At 43.4% G+C, this 15,836-nt stretch overlaps 1 protein-coding gene across 1 annotated transcript in view; it reads right to left on the bottom strand.

The window, feature by feature from the left end:
- The window catches only part of LHFPL4 (LHFPL tetraspan subfamily member 4), a 28,113-nt gene extending 13,167 nt beyond the window's left edge, over positions 1 to 14,946 (bottom strand). Inside the window, exon 1 of the mRNA XM_055557438.1 lies at positions 14,541 to 14,946. Within this exon, the coding sequence (XP_055413413.1) occupies positions 14,541 to 14,946 (406 nt within the window). The remainder of the gene's footprint in view (positions 1 to 14,540) is intronic.
- Between the last annotated feature and the right edge of the window lie 890 nt (positions 14,947 to 15,836).

Below are 15,836 nucleotides of genomic sequence, written 5' to 3'. Positions count from 1 at the left end.
AGCCAACAGCTGTCAGACCCTTCCTCTGACAAATTTAGCCTTTCCCAGACTAAGCAGATCTCCTGCTGGGTCCTTTGGGCATGTCATTCCAAGACACAATCGTTCAACGAGGGGACCTGGAATCATCTGCAAGGCCTGCCTGTCTTCACCTCGCCCCACCAGACACACACCTGCTGGGCTCCTAAACAGATCTCCTCCTTCCCCTCCTCCAGCCTCAGCACCTTTCACCTGGACCACTGCCATGCCCTCCACCAGGCTCCTGATCTCCCATCAAGTCTCCATCCAGTCGGTTCCCTGCAGCAGCTGCCCAAGTCGTCTTGCTAAACCCACATCTGGCCCTGATCATTCCCATGCCCACATGTAATTGCTCAGAACCTAGGAATAAGACCCCAAATTCCAAGGCCAAACTTTCTAAGCTCCCTGCTTTTCTAGGTGTATCTCCCAGTTCTCAATTTTCAACCTTTCTTTTTGTTTTTTTAATTGATGACAATTTTACCTAGATTCACTCTAATCTTAACTTCCCTCCAGTCCCAGAAGATGAGAGACCCTTCTTTTTTTTTTAAGATTTTTTTTGATGTGTTCTATTTTAAAAGTCTTTATTGAAGTACTTAAAATATTGCTTCTGTTTTATGTTTTGGTTTTTTCATCACAAGGCATGTAGGATCTTTTCTTCTCCATTAGGGATCCAACCCACACCCCCTGCATTGGAAGACAAAGTCTTAACCATTGGATATGAGCTAGTTACTATTATAGTCTCCATTTTATAGTGGAGGAAACTTAGAGTCAGAAATTGTATAACCTTCCAAAGGACACTTTAGTTGGTAATGCCACACTCAGGATTCAAATTCAGGTTAGCTGACCACTGAATATCCTGCCTCCAAAGGAGCAGGTGGTGGAACTAGGACTTAAATCAGAGCTCATCATCTGTTTATTCAATAGATACTCTGTGCCAGGCAGACTCCTGATCCAAGGCTCTCATTATGCCATTAAACAGCTCTGGGATTAAAGGTTCATAATGATGGATAAGATGAAATGGAAATGAAAAGAATAAAACAAAAATAAAAGACTGTCAGAATAAGAATAGTTCAGCCCTCAACCTCGTTACACCTCCAGCCCATCCTCTCTACCAACAAGCAGATCTCTGCTTCCCACCCCCACTCAAAACACTCCAAGACCTTTCTAGGTATTATACTACACTCAGGAGCCATACCGGAAGGAACTGGTAATTTGCTTAAGCTGAGAAAAATAGGATTTCGCCATGGAGAAAACACCCATAGACAAAATCAAAAAATAAACTGATGGATAATATTTGCAACTCATATCACCAAGAGCTAACTTTTAACTTATAAAGAGTTCTTACAAATCAAAGGAGGAAAATACCATTAGCTTGGTAGAAAAATATTTATGAACTGACAGTTTACAGAAAAAAGACAGGAACACCTTGGAAATATTGTGGGTTTAGTTCCAGACCACCACAATAAAGCAAATATCACAATACAGTGAGTTACACAAACTTATTTTGGGTTTCCCAGCATATATAAAAGTTATGTTGACACTATACTGTAGTCTATTAAGTGCACAATAGCATTATGTCTTAAAAAAAAGTACAAACTTAATTTTAAAATCCTTTATAGCTAAAGTAAATGCCAAAACAATTACAAAGATCACTGATCACAGATCAACCATAACAAATAAAATAATGAAAAAGTTTGAAATATTGTGAGAATTACCAAAATGTGGCAAAGAGACAAAAAGGGAGCAAATGCTATCGGGTAAATGGCACCAATCAACTTGCTCAACACAGAGTTGCCACAAAGCTTCAAATTATTATTAAAAAAAAAGGGGGGGGCAATATCTGTGAGGTGTAATAAAGTGAACTGCAGTAAAATGAGGTTTGCCTGTATATATAAAAGGCACTCAACCTCATTCCTAAGAGAAAGACAAATTACTACCATAAGAGAGTACTTTTTGCCCATTGGGTTGTCAAAATATTTGATAACACATTCAGTTGGCAAGAATGTGGGGAAACAGGTACCCTCATACACTGTTGCTATGAGTATATCTTTGTGTAACTTCTGTGGAGGAGCCTATGACTGAATCTGTCAAAATTGTAAACACAGACCATTTAATCCAGCAATTCCACTCTAGGTCTTTATTTTATCCTAATACTTACATATGTGTCTTAATTATTTATATACAACATTATCCATTGAAATATTGTTATGGCAAGATGTTGTAAACAATTTAAATATTGATTTCTAAATGATGACGCATCCATACAAAAGTATATTATAGGAATTCCCCGGCAGCCCAATGGTTAAGGCTTTGCCTTCCAGTGCAGGGGGTGTCAGTTCAATGCTTGGTCGGGGAGAACTAAGAATCTCCACATGCCTTGTGGCCAAAAAACCAAAAACATAAAACAGAACCAATATTGTAACTAATTCATTAAAGACTTTAAAAATGGTCCACACCAAAGAAATCTTGGGAAAAAAAAGTATATTATGCAGCTCTTAAAGAAAAAGTAACTCTCTATACACTGATTTGGTACAATTTCCAAATATGTTGTTGAGTTTAAAAAGCAAGACAAACCAACTGTTTAGTATCCTACCATTTGTGGTGGTTTTTAAATATGTCCACAACTTTTAAAATATACTTCTTTTCAAGAGGAGGAGCTGAATTCTCCTCCCCTTGAATGTGGGCTGGATTTAGTAACTCACTTCTAAAAATAGAGTGTGGCAGAAGTGGTCTGTGATGTCTGAGATTAGAACATAAAAGGCAGTTGCTACGACAAAGGAGGCAAGAAGGTACAATGGGAAAAAGATAGTCTCTTCCGCAAGGGGTGTTGGGAAAGCTGGACAGCCACATGTAAATCAATTAAATTAGAACATTCCCTCACACCATATACAAAAATAAACTCAAAGTGGCTTAAAGACCTAAATATAAGACATGACACCATAAAACTCCTAAAAGAGAACACAGGCAAAACATTCTCTGAAATAAAGTGTAGCAATATTTTCTTGAATCAGTCTCCCAAGGCAAAAGAAATAAAAGCAAAAATAAGCAAATGGAACCTAATCAAATTTAAAAACTTTTGCATACCGAAGAAAACCATCAACAAAATGAAAAGACACCCTACAGAATGGGAGAAAATATTTACAAACTGTGCAACTGACAAGGGGTTAATAACCAAAATACATAAATAACTCATACAACTCAAAAGAACCAAATAATCCAATTTTTAAATGAGCAAGGCAGAAGACATTTCTCTGAAGAAGACGTACAGATGGCCAATAGGCACCTGAAAAGATGCTCAACATCGCTCATTATTAGAGAAATGCAAATAAAAACCACAATGAGGTATCACCGCACACTAGTCAGAATGGCTATCCTCGAAAAGTCTACAAATAACAAATGCTGGAGAGGATGTGGAGCACAGAGAACCCTCCTACACTGTTGGTGGGGATGTAAATTATTGCAGCCACAATGAAGAACAGTATGCAGGTTCCCTAAAATACCAAAAATAGAGGCAACATATGATCCAGCTATCCCACCCCGGGCATATATCCAGAAAAGACCAAAAAAAAGTGATATATATATATATATATACACACACACACACACACTGGAATATTATTCAGTCATAAAAATAATGAAATACTGTCACCTGCGGCAACATGGACAGACTCAGAGAATCTCATACAAAACAGAAACAGACTCACAACTAGAAAACCAGCTTATTGCTACCAGAGGGGAAAGGAATAAATGAAGAATAAGGGATGCACAGACACAAAATTCTATACATAAAATAGATACACAACAAGGATTTACTATATAACACAGGGAACTATACTCAGTATCTTATAATAACTTATAATGGAATATAATCTGAAAAATATATAACTGAATCACTGTTGCACACATGAAACTAACACAATATTAAATATTGTGTAAATCAACTATACTTCAGTCTTTTCAGAAAAAGGCAGTATGATGCCCAAAACAATCTTGAAAAAGGAACGCAGTTGGAGGACTCACACTTCCTGATTGGAAAACTCACTAGAAAGCAACAGTCATCAAGACAGTCTGTTACTGGCATAAGGGTAGACATAGAGGTCAACAGAACAGAAGTGAGAGTCCAGAAATTAACCCATAGTCAGTTGATTTTAGGTGAGGGCGCCAAGACCATTCAACTCAGAAAGAACACTCTTTTCAATAAACACTGCTGGGACAACTGGACAGCCACAAGTAAAAGAACGAAGTTGAACCCTTACCTTACGCCATACACAAAAATTAACTCAAATGGATCAGAGCCCTAAGTGTAAGCATGAAAACTATAAAACTCTTAGAAAAAAACATACAGGTAAATTTTTGTAACCTTGGATTTGGAAACAGATTCTTAGATATGACACCTAAAGAACAAGTAACAACAACAGAATGATAAGCTGGACTTTATACAAATTTAAAACTTTAGTGCTACAAAGAACACTATCAAGAAGGTGAAAAGATAGCCATAGAATACTAGAAAATATATGCAAATCATATATCTGATAAGGGACTTATATCAAGAATAAAAACAACTCTTACACCTCAATAGTCAAAAGAAAAATAACCCAATTTGAAAATGGGTAAAGGGGAAGGGGATGTAGAGAGGAAAGAAATAAGTGAGTGAGAGATTAAGAGGTACAAACTCCCAGCTGCAAAATAAACGAGTTATGGGTATGTGAGGTACAGTGTGGGGAATATAGTGAATAACTATATAATATCTTTGTACAGTAACAGAGTAACCAGAATTATCATGGTGATCATTCTGAAATATATAGAAATATCAAATCACTATGTTGTATGATAGGAACTAACATAGCACAGTAGGTAAATTATACTTAAAAAAATCAGAAAAAGAAATCAGATGACTTGTGGTTATCAGAGGTGGGGGTGGGGTGAGACAGAATAGGATGAAGGTGGTCAAAAGGTACAGACTTCCAGGGATAAGATAAATAAGTACTAGGAATATAATGTACAGTATTAGAAATATAATTGCCACTGCTGTATATTATATATGAAAGTTGTTGAGAGTAAATCCTAAAAGCAAACAAAAAAGAGTAAATTGTAACAGTTCTTATCACACAAAAAATATTTTTCTATTTCTTTAATTTTGTATCTACATAATCACTGCAGATGGTGATTGCAGCAAAAAAATGAAATTAAAAGACGCTTACTCCTTGGAAGGAAAGTTATGACCAACCTAGATAGTATATTGAAAAGCAGAGATATTACTTTGCCAACAAAGGTCCGCCTAGTCAAGGCTATGGTTTTTCCAGTGGTCACGTATGGATGTGAGAGTTGGACTGTGAAGAAAGCTGAGCGCCGAAGAATTGATGCTTTTGAACTGTGGTGTTGGAGAAGACTCTTGAGAGTCATTTGGACTGCAAGGAGATCCAAACAATCCATCCTAAAGGAGACCAGTCCTGGGTGTTCATTGGAAGGACTGACGCTAAAGCTGAAACTCCAATACTTTGGCCACCTCATGCAAAGAGTTGACTCATTGGAAAAGACCCTGATGCTGGAAGGGACTGGGGGCAGGAGGAGAAGGGGACGACGACAGAGGATGAGATGGCTGGATGGCATCACTGACTCGATGGACATGAGTTTGAGTGAACTCCGGGAGTTGGTGATGGACACGGAGGCCTGGTGTGCTACAGTCCCTGGGGTCTCAAAGAGTCGGACACGGCTGAGCAAACTGAACTGAACTGAACTGAAGCTGATGGATGTTTGCTAAACTTATTGTGATAATTATTCATATGTAAACCAAATTATGCTGTATGTCTGAAACTTATACAGTGCTATGTGTCAATTATATCTCAATAAAACTGACAGAAAAAAAATGGGCAAAGGACTTGAATAAATGTTTCTCCAAAGAAGATATGCAAATGGCAAACAAGCATGTGAAAAGATGTTTAATTGTTAGAGAAATGCAAACCAAACCCACAGTGAATTACCAGTTCATACCCACTAGGATGGCTATAATCAAAAAGTCAGATTAAAAAAAAAAGATAATAACACAAGTGTTGATGAGGATATGAATAAGAACCCTCACACACTTGCTGGTGGGAATGTAAAATGATTCTACCACTTTGGAAAACAACCTAGCAGCTCTTCAAAATGTTAAAGTTGCCACTTGAGCCAACAATTCCACTCCCACATATATATCCAAGGGAACCGAAAACATGTATCCACACAAAAACTTGTACACAAATATTCACAGCAACAGTATTCAAAATAGCCAAAAGATAGAAACAACCCAAATGTCCAACAGCTGATAAATGGATAAACACAATGTGGTATATCCATACAATGGAATATTATTCTGCCATAAAAAAGGAAGAAATATTGACATATGCTACATCATGAATGAACCTTGAAAACATTATGCTAAGTGAAAGAGGTCAGTCACAAAGACCACAAATTATATGATTCTATTCACACAAGTGGAGATGGAAATGGCAAGCCACTCCTGTTCTTGCCTGGGAAACCCCATGGACAGAGAAGCCTGGTAGGCTACAGTCCATGAGATTGCAAAAGAATCAGACATGTCTTAGTGACTAAACAACAACAATTTATACAAAATGCCCAGAACAGTCTTACTAGATAAGAGAGTAGGTTAAAGGTTGCTTAGAGGAGGGAGAGGATGGGGATGGTAGGCTTAGGGGGTGACAACCTAAGGGTATAAGCCTTCTTCTTGAGGTGATGTAAATATCTTAAAATCAATTGTGGTAATGGTTACACCACTCTGTAAATATACTAAAAACCACTGAATTGTACACTTTATACATGTGAATTTTGTGGCACATGGTTTATATCCCAATAAAGTTGTTACCAAAAGAGGGGGATGCACAATGTATCTTCTTCTTTCTGTCTCTCAGATCACTCATTCTGAGGTCTCCTCCAACCCAAATCAAGCTTCAGCTGACCCCAGTCCTCACTGAGGTCTTGGATGCAACTTCATGAGAGACCTCGAGCCAGAACTACCCATCTAAGCTGCTCCCAAATTCCTGTGACTCACAGAAACAGAGATAAGAAATGCGTAAGCCACTGGGTTTGGGAGTAATTTCCTCTGCAGCAATAGGTAACTAGTATACCGTTGATGAAAAAAAAAACAAAACATTGTTGGCATTTGCTTGCATATTTATGCAGTTTCTCAGAAAGGATACTCAAGAAATGGTAAAAGTGTTTGCCCCTGGGAAGAGACCTCTGGGAGGATCCCTGAGGGATGAGAGCAGGGAGGACACATATCTGATTGTACGTCATTTTATCTTTTGAATTTTGTTTCATGTGCAACGTATTAACTTTTCCAAAAGGAAAACAAAAGTCAAAGAATTTTAAACACTTTTTAAAAAGTCAGCAACTATCTGCTGCTTATAAAGTCTAAACTCCTCAGCGTGGTGTACAAGGCATCCACGGCGCAGCCCTTGTCCATCTTCCCAGTCTCCGCGCTCACCTCCCCTCACACTAAGTGATTGTGGCGCCAGAAATGCACCAGGCTTTCCCCTCCTCCACACCTTAAATCATACTGTCTCTTGTGCCTGGTTCCCCTTCTCCTTCCTCACCATCCTTTAAGACTCATCTCAAATGCTGAACTTTTCTGGAAGACTTCCCTGGCTGTCCTTAATGTGTCAGAAGTGCATGCCCCCAAGATACCCTTGCGAGATTCAGTCATTTCATGCGTCATCCTACAGTGTGATGATCTGATTTCTTTCCTATATCTCCCATTAGACTATGAGCAAGGACTCCTTTTCTTTTCCCCCTTGGCAATACCATGGGCTTCCCTGGTAGCTTGGATGGTAAAGAATCCGCCTGCAATGCAGGAGACCCCGGCTCAATTCCTAGGTTGGGAAGATCCCCTGAAGAAGGGATAGGCTACCCAGTTCAGTATTGTTGGGCTTCCTTGGTGTCTCAGATGGTCAAGAATCTGCCTGCAGTGCGGGAGACCTGGGTTCGAACCCTGGGTTGGGAAGATCCCCTGGAGGAAGGCATGGAAACTCACCCTAGTATTTTTGCCTGGAGAATCCCCATGGACAGAGGAGCCTGGCGGGCCACAGTCCATGGGGTCACAAAGAGTCCGACACGACTGAGGGACTAAGCCCAGGCACAGCACAGCACAAACCACGCAGCATGCAGAACTTTCCTGACCAGAGATGGAACCCGCGCCCCCTGCAGGGGAAGTTCGGAATCTCAACCACTGGACCGCGTGGGAAATACCTGGGAAAGAGGACTCACTCAGGCTTCCCTGAGCCTAACACACAGAGGAGGCTGTCAGTAGGAGGACTGGTGTGAGAAAGAAAGGAAGGGTGTAGGGAGACAGGGAACAAAGCAAAAAAAATGAAAGAAGGGACGGAGGGAAGGAAGGTGAAAGCAAGAAAGAAGGAAGGAGAGTTGGTGGAGAAAGAAAAGGAGGGAGGGAAAAAGGGTGGGAGGAAAGAAAGTCCCCAAATGTGCACAGCAGTCTCACTGCATACAACAAAGACTCTCTGGATGAAGAAAACCCCAAACCAGATGTGAAACATAACCCAAGGAAGTGGGGAAGAATGTGGATACATATTCTAAGCTGTAGTGACATTGCTGTTTGTAGTACAGAGACCCCTGATGATTTAGGACACACATCTTAGGCTGGAAGATGCTCACCTCTGATCACTACCCAACCCCTGGTGTCACCATCAGTCTCCCCAGCTCCCACTCCATCTCACATGCTCTCTTCTCCATGGTGATTCTAGCACCAGTCAGTGCCTTGCACATAGTAGGCTCTCAACACTGAGTAAATGTGGTCAGAATCATCTCCCTTCTGTAGACAGAAGAGTCTCACTTGGTGACTATGAATCTGTCTCTTCTCTCTGGAACTCAGTTTTTTCATCTCTACAGTGAGGATGTGGAGCCAGCTGATGAGTAGGACCCTTCCTAGCTAACAGTCCTTGGCTTCTCAAGGCCTCTGATCATCTCAGCACGTCCAGAGTCTTTCACCTGAGCAGCAAGGACTCCTCACAAACAGCTTTTCACGCAGACTACGTCACAGGAAGAAGAGTGACCATTCATCGATTGATCACCGTACGCCAGGAACCACACTCAGCATTTCAGCCCCATGGCTTCATTTCTTTCTTTCCATCACCTCTGAAGTAGGTACAATAAACATCTCTATCTTACAGAAAAGGGAACTGAGAATCGGAGAAGAAACCCCATTTATCCAAGGAACACAACTGGGAGGTGGCAGAGCAGGAATTCTAAGTCCTCCACCACTTCTCCACACTGCCCTCTCCGACCCTGAAGCAGGCTTCCAGCCAGCAACCTCCCCTTAGCTAACCTCACTCAGCCCACAGGTAAGCACTCAGTACATTGACCTTACCGTTAAAATCTGTGTATTCACATCTTGGGTTCCAGTTCAGGGGTAAAAACAGGTTCTAGATCCATTTAGACTCATATGAAGTTTCAGCTCCTCCCTTCGCTAGATGTCTGACCTTTAGACAAGTCATTTTAACAGATGAAGAGCAAATGACATAATGAATGTGAAAATGGCTAGCACCTCGTAAATGGGAAAGACCAGATAAAGCACAGCAGAGAGATTCTGACAAGCCCTGAAAAGCTGACGCCTCACTCCACAAAGAGCCACCTGAGTCTCCTAGTCTTTCCACTTAGCATTCAGCTCTTCTGGCAAATTCATCCTGTCTTTATTCCCATCCTGAATGTTCCTTTATAAATCCTTCATAAATCCTTGGGCTTTCAAGTTAGACAGACAGGGTTACAATTCTGGCTCGACCGCTTACCCACTGTATGACCTTGGACAAATGACTCTCCTTTCTGAGGCTCAGTGTTCGCACCTATGAAATATTCATTAGGGTACCTACTCCATAGGGAGGTTGTGAGGAGTCAATAATAGTGTGCAAGTAAATGTTTAGCATGTGGTCAAGCATATAATAAAGGCTCAGAAATTGTTAACTGTTTTTTCCTGAATAATAACAGTGGTCATAGCTTTGAACTACCTGCTGATTAAAATCTAAAATTTCTGACCCAGTGCTCAGAGCCTCGCACACTGGAGCTCTATCATTCCTTCCTGGCCTCGTTCCCTGCTGTTCCCCTAAGTAAAGCCCACACTCAAGCCAGATGTGGCTTTCTCCCCTCTGTTTCTCCACCATGATCTTCCCCTCCGTTCAGAATGCTCTCTCAAACTTCACATCTAGCCACACCCAGCCCTACTCAAGCTTCACCTCCCCAATAAGCCAGCAGCCTCCTCAACTGCTCTGGGTTTCCACAGCACCTAAGGTTGAGCACATATTAGTGCTCAGACTGTCCAGGGGGAGGTTTCTGTCTGCAATTGTCTAACCTACAGTACCTCTCCTCCAGTGGTCACACCTGATTTCCCTGTGTGGGAATTTCTTTCTCCCCTATCAGTTCATGTGTCCCAGGAATGGGCATGTGGCTGAGACCTTAGATAAAGTCTCACTGATTCATTAAGAGGTGGACACTTGACCAAAGCTGAGCCAATCAGAATGAGCCCTGGAACTTTTTCTGCAATCACTGAATAACAAGTGTTCTTTTGTCCACAGGCAGTGCTAAGTTGAAGCAATGTAAATTCAGAGCTGCTGGTAGCCATACTTATCACCTTCAAAAGAGAAGTAAACTTAACAACAAGCCAACATAGAGAAATCAGAAAATGGAGAGAGACTTATTTTTAATGACATTATTTGAGCATCTGGATCCATCCATGCCTGAAGCCAGTGCTCCTGACTATTAATGTATGTGAGCCAAAACCACTACCCTCTTCCAGTTCAGTTCAGTTCAGTTGCTCAGTCATGTCCAACTCTTTGCAACCCCATGGACTGCAGCACGCCAGGCTTCCCTGTCCATCACCAACTCCCGGAGCTTACTCAAACTCATGTCCGTTGAGTCGGTGATGCCATCCAACCATCTCATCCTCTGTTGTCCCCTTCTCCTCCCACCTTCAATCTTTCCCAGCATCAGGGTCTTTTCAAATGAGTCAGTTCTTTGCATCAAGTAGCCAAAGTATTGGAGTTTCAGCTGCAGCATCAGTCCTTCCAATGAATATTCAGGACTGATCTCCTTTAGAATTGACTGGTTGGATCTCCTTGCAGTCCAAGGGACTCTCAAGAGCCTTCTCCAGCACTACAGTTTGAAACCATCAATCCTTTGGCGCTTAGCTTTCTTTATAGTCCAACTCTCACATCCATACATAACTACTGGAAAAACTATAGCTTTGACTAGACAGATCTTTGTTGACAAAGTAATATCTCTGCCTTTTAATATGCTGTCTTGGTTAGTCATAGCTTTTCTTCCAAGGAACAAGTGTCTTTTAATTTCATGGCTGCAGTCACCATCTGCAGTGACTCTGGAGCCCAAGAAAATAAAGTCTGTCACTGTTTCCATTGTTTCCCCATCTATTTGCCATGAAGCGATGGGATAATCTTAGATTTCTGAATTGAGTTTTAAGCCAACTTTTTCACTCTCCTCTTTCACTTTCATCAAGAGGCTCTTTTGTTCTTCTTTGCTTTCTGCCATAAGGGTGGTGTCATCTGCATATCTACCCCCTTTACCTTATTTTAATTTACTTAAGTCAGCTTGAGTTGGCTTTCTGTCACTTCACTGAGAGAGTGCTGACCAATATAGTGATTCAGCTAGACGGTAAGCTTCCTGTGAGCAGAGACTGTGCTATTAGACCTAGGAGCCTTGAGGTCAGAGTTGATCTCAGTGTTGCAGCACCTAGCAGAGGGATGTTCACTGAGCAGGTGAGAAATACAGAAGGGAATAAATATCTCTTTGTATTTTCCCAATGGTCCAGTGCTCTGCACTCAGAAGACTCTAAAATATTTAAGTAAAGGGACTTCCCTGGCAGTCTAGTGGTTAAGGCTATGTTCTCAATGCAGGGGGCAGGGGTTTTATCTTTAGGAGGGGAACTAATATCCAACATGCTTCATAATGCAGCCAAAAACAAAAACAAACAAAAAACCTGAGTAAATGTTCACTTGAACAATAACTATACAACAGGCATTCTAATTTTTTTCTTTTCTTTTTCTTTTTTTCTTTTTTTTTTTTTTGCTGCATGGCATGCGGGATCTTAGTTCCCCAACCAGGGATTGAACCCATGCTGCTTGCAATAGAAGCACAGAGTCTTAACCACTGGACTGCCAGAGAAGGCTCTCTACTTCTTATGTGATACAAACAAGGTCCTCTTCTTCTCTGCAGTTTCTCTGAGGATGACTGATTTCTCCCTTTCTAAGTAGAATGATCTTAGTGAAAGAGGTATTCTAGGAACCCCACATGGCTGAAAGACATATTTTAAATCCACTAATCTCACTGATTAGTCCCCCATTGTACAGATGAGAAAACTTTGAGATTTAAGCTAAAAATGGTTGCTTAACACTGCATGGTGAGTCACACACCCCAGCACAATGCCATGACTAGTAGTCCAGTGCTCCAGCCCCTGCCCTTTATTAAGCAAAGTGAATCAATCACTTGCCCAGAGCTCAGAAATCTCTAAGTCAGATAGAATGAACTGCTCAACTCTGAGAACCACCTTTGGAGTGGGGCAGTAAGACAAGGGAAAGAGCACTGGGCCAGGAGTCAAGCCTAGTTTACTCTATTACCGGCTGTGTGACCTTCACTTCTCCAGGCTCAGTTTCCTCTCTCTAAGATAGGAGTGGAAGAAGGCAGGGTTCAAAGAAGCTGATTTCTCAGATCCATGAAATTCTATATTTACATGGGGTTGTTGGATAGTTCATCAAATCCCCAAGATTAAATCCACATGGATTACAGAGATTTGGAAGAGCAAGAGGTCAACAACCCATCTGCAGACTACAAATTAAGGTTCAGAAAATGGGAGTTCCAGCTGAGTTTATATTGTTTCTAGCTCACCTTATAAGAGTAGAATGGAAATCACTTTCTGGGAATTGACAGATACCCCCACACACATCCTACAATTCTCCTTTCTCATTTTCTCCAGAATCTTAAAAGACCTCCATCTAAGTTGATTGTAGTGAGATGGACTTGAAACAAGCCCACCAGCGTGTCCATACTGAATAAATGCTGACTTCTGCAAGGCAGTCCTTTTGAGAGTTTGATTAGTTCTTCCAATGAGCCCATAATTCCTCCAAGCATTTGTAACAGTCCTCCTGGGCAAGCAAACCAGTCTCCTGATTTTGCTTTCACACCTTGACCTTCATCTCCAGCGACCATTCTCAATTTGATCACCTCCTGTGTTTTCTACACTTGGCCATTTCCAAAAACCAGAGACCTCCTTGAAAAGATGGTAGTTTTCCCTCCATGACAATGTTCAAGAGCATATGCCTCACAATCCAAAGACAATTCCTTACAGTGTTTTAAGCAGTGGAATCATCAGCAAGTGACAGAACACCTTCTACAGGAGGTCTCTTTTGAAGGGGCTGACACTTGTTGAATATCCTGAGATACTTATTTTTAAAAACCATCTTAGCTGCATAAGCATCACATTTTCCCTTTTCTTTCTCAACCCTGGAATGCTCTAAGCTTTTTCCTTCACCAAATCTTCATCTGTCTTCCTTCTCCATATCCCTGCCATATCCTGGCCCCATTTTCCCCAGCCCAACTCTCTTCCCTGCCTGCAATTAGGCAAATACCCAAGCTGCTGAATCTTCAAAATCTGTCTTCGATTGAAAGGTAGGCAGGGATGGGGGGAGGGGGTCTCTAATGGATCCTGGAAAACTGTCTCAGCAGTTCCTACTCCCAAAAGGCCCTTCTCTGGTCTTTAGAGCAAGGTGTCTGTCTGAGCCAAACATTTCAGAGAGTCCCCAGAGACTCATTCTCACTAGGCATGGCACCAGAACCCTTTCTGCCTTTGGGGTAGGGGGTGCTGGAGACTTGCCCTCCAGAGACCCATGTTTCCAGGTGTTGTCAACCACCCACATTTCAAACACTGGATAGACACAATAGACAGCCTTCCCCAACCCCCCTCATCTTTTCACAGCACTTCATAGTTTATAAAATACTTTTTCATGAGTATTTGGAATCTTCTCCACTGTTTTACAGATGAGAAAACAGAGCCTCAGAGAAGTAAAGTGAAACATCGAAGTTGATAACATAAGCAAGTTAAAGGTCAAAGTCAGAGCTCTTGATTCCCCATCTCATGCTTTTTTTCAGTGCAACAGAAATCGCTCACATATAGAGTAACTCCTCATTCAGACAATTATTTCCCCTAAGACAGCCAAAAGAGACTCTCAGAGACCCTCAGAAACTCAGACAAAATGCTTAACACATCAATAAACGCAATCTTCCCACATCCAAGCACACAAACCTATATAGACTTAGCTCTAAGCCTCTGCCCTCTGCCCCAACGTGTCTCTCTCATAGAATCCCCTCCCCTGGGGCTACTGAGAGTCAGTGAAGGAGGTGTGTCTTTAGACAGAGGAGCAGAATCTATCTCTGACTCCTTCAAAAAGGGGTCTCGGAAGAAAAGAGCCCCGTCCTCGGCGTCTGTTCTAGGGGTCCCGCCCCCGCCCCTCCCCTACCTGCCAAGAGCTGCATCCAGGCGCAGATCTTGTAGACCGTGGCCGTGTTGCAGAAGAAGAAAAGCGCAAAGCAGGTGATGCAGCCGAGGATCAGCACCATGGAGAGCAGCACGAAGAAGGCGGCCGCCTTGAAGGCGCCGGACGGGATGGTGCTGAAGTCGGTGAACGAGCCGCGGCAGGTGAGCTCTCGGCCCGCCAGCCCGCTGCCCACACAGTAGTGGAAGAGGCCGAAGTAGCCAGGTTTAGGGGTGCTCACGCTGTCGCCCACCCAGTAGGGCTGGATGAAGACCACCACGTTGATGATGGCGAAGCAGATGGTGAAGATGGCCCATAGCACGCCGATGGCCCGCGAGTTCCGCATGTAGTGCTCGTGGTAGAGCTTGGAGGCCTCCTGCGAGGGCAGCATGGTGCCCGGGGGCGGGGCCGGCGGCGGCGGCGGCTGGCGGAGGCCGCCGGCCCGGGACCGACCGCCGGGCTGCCGGGCGGGAGCTGGGGACGCACGCGAGAAGCGGCCCTGAGCCAAGGTACCCGCGAGGGCGGGGCCTGAGGCGGAGCTGAGTGGACCCGGGGGCTGGTTTGGAGGAGCTAGGAGGGGGTCAGGAGAGTACTGGGGAGGTGTCGGGGTAGGGGGAGACTGGCAAAGATCTCCAATTCGGGGACCTAGGAAGAGGCCATGTGAAAGTTGGGGGGCTGGGATGAGGGGGCTGGAATGAGAATATGGGAGCTGGGGGGAGTGCTAGAAAGTGGTTATGGTGGAGTTGGGGAGGGGGCTTGGGGACTAGCATTGGCGGAGTAAGAGGGGATCGTGGGGAGATGGAATGGAGGCTGTGGTCCGGTACTGAAGAATTGGCTGAGGGGTTTTACAGGGAGGTCGGAAGGGAATTTGGGGGTTGGTATTAGGGGTAAAAGGAGGTCTGGTATTGGGTATCTAAAAGGGGTCTGTGGAGAGGGAGGTGGGCGCTTCCGTGAGAGGGTAAGAAGGGAATATACGGGGCAAGTACTAGGGGACTGGGAAGGTGATATGGGGGCTGGGACAGGGAGGGCGAAGTGCAAGAACCAGGATGAGGCTAGAGGAACATCGGGGGACCGGGACTGCAGGGTCTGAACACGGGGCGGGGGGTTGGGAGGGTCCCTCAGAAGACAGGGCTGGATGGAGGCTGAGGGGAGCCTAGGTTTGGCGCGCCAGGGCTAGGGAGAGAGGTTTTCCAGGCCAAGGGGACGACGGACCAGGGCCGGCGGGCAGCCCGGGCCGCGAGTTAGTGGGCAAGGGGCAGGGGGCCGTCGCCGGGGCGCGGG

This window comes from Bubalus kerabau, chromosome 20, assembly GCF_029407905.1.
Source record: "Bubalus kerabau isolate K-KA32 ecotype Philippines breed swamp buffalo chromosome 20, PCC_UOA_SB_1v2, whole genome shotgun sequence".
Lineage (NCBI taxonomy): Eukaryota > Metazoa > Chordata > Mammalia > Artiodactyla > Bovidae > Bubalus > Bubalus kerabau.
The sequence above is the reverse complement of the archived record's forward strand: the minus strand, read 5'-3'. Positions and strand labels throughout refer to the sequence as shown.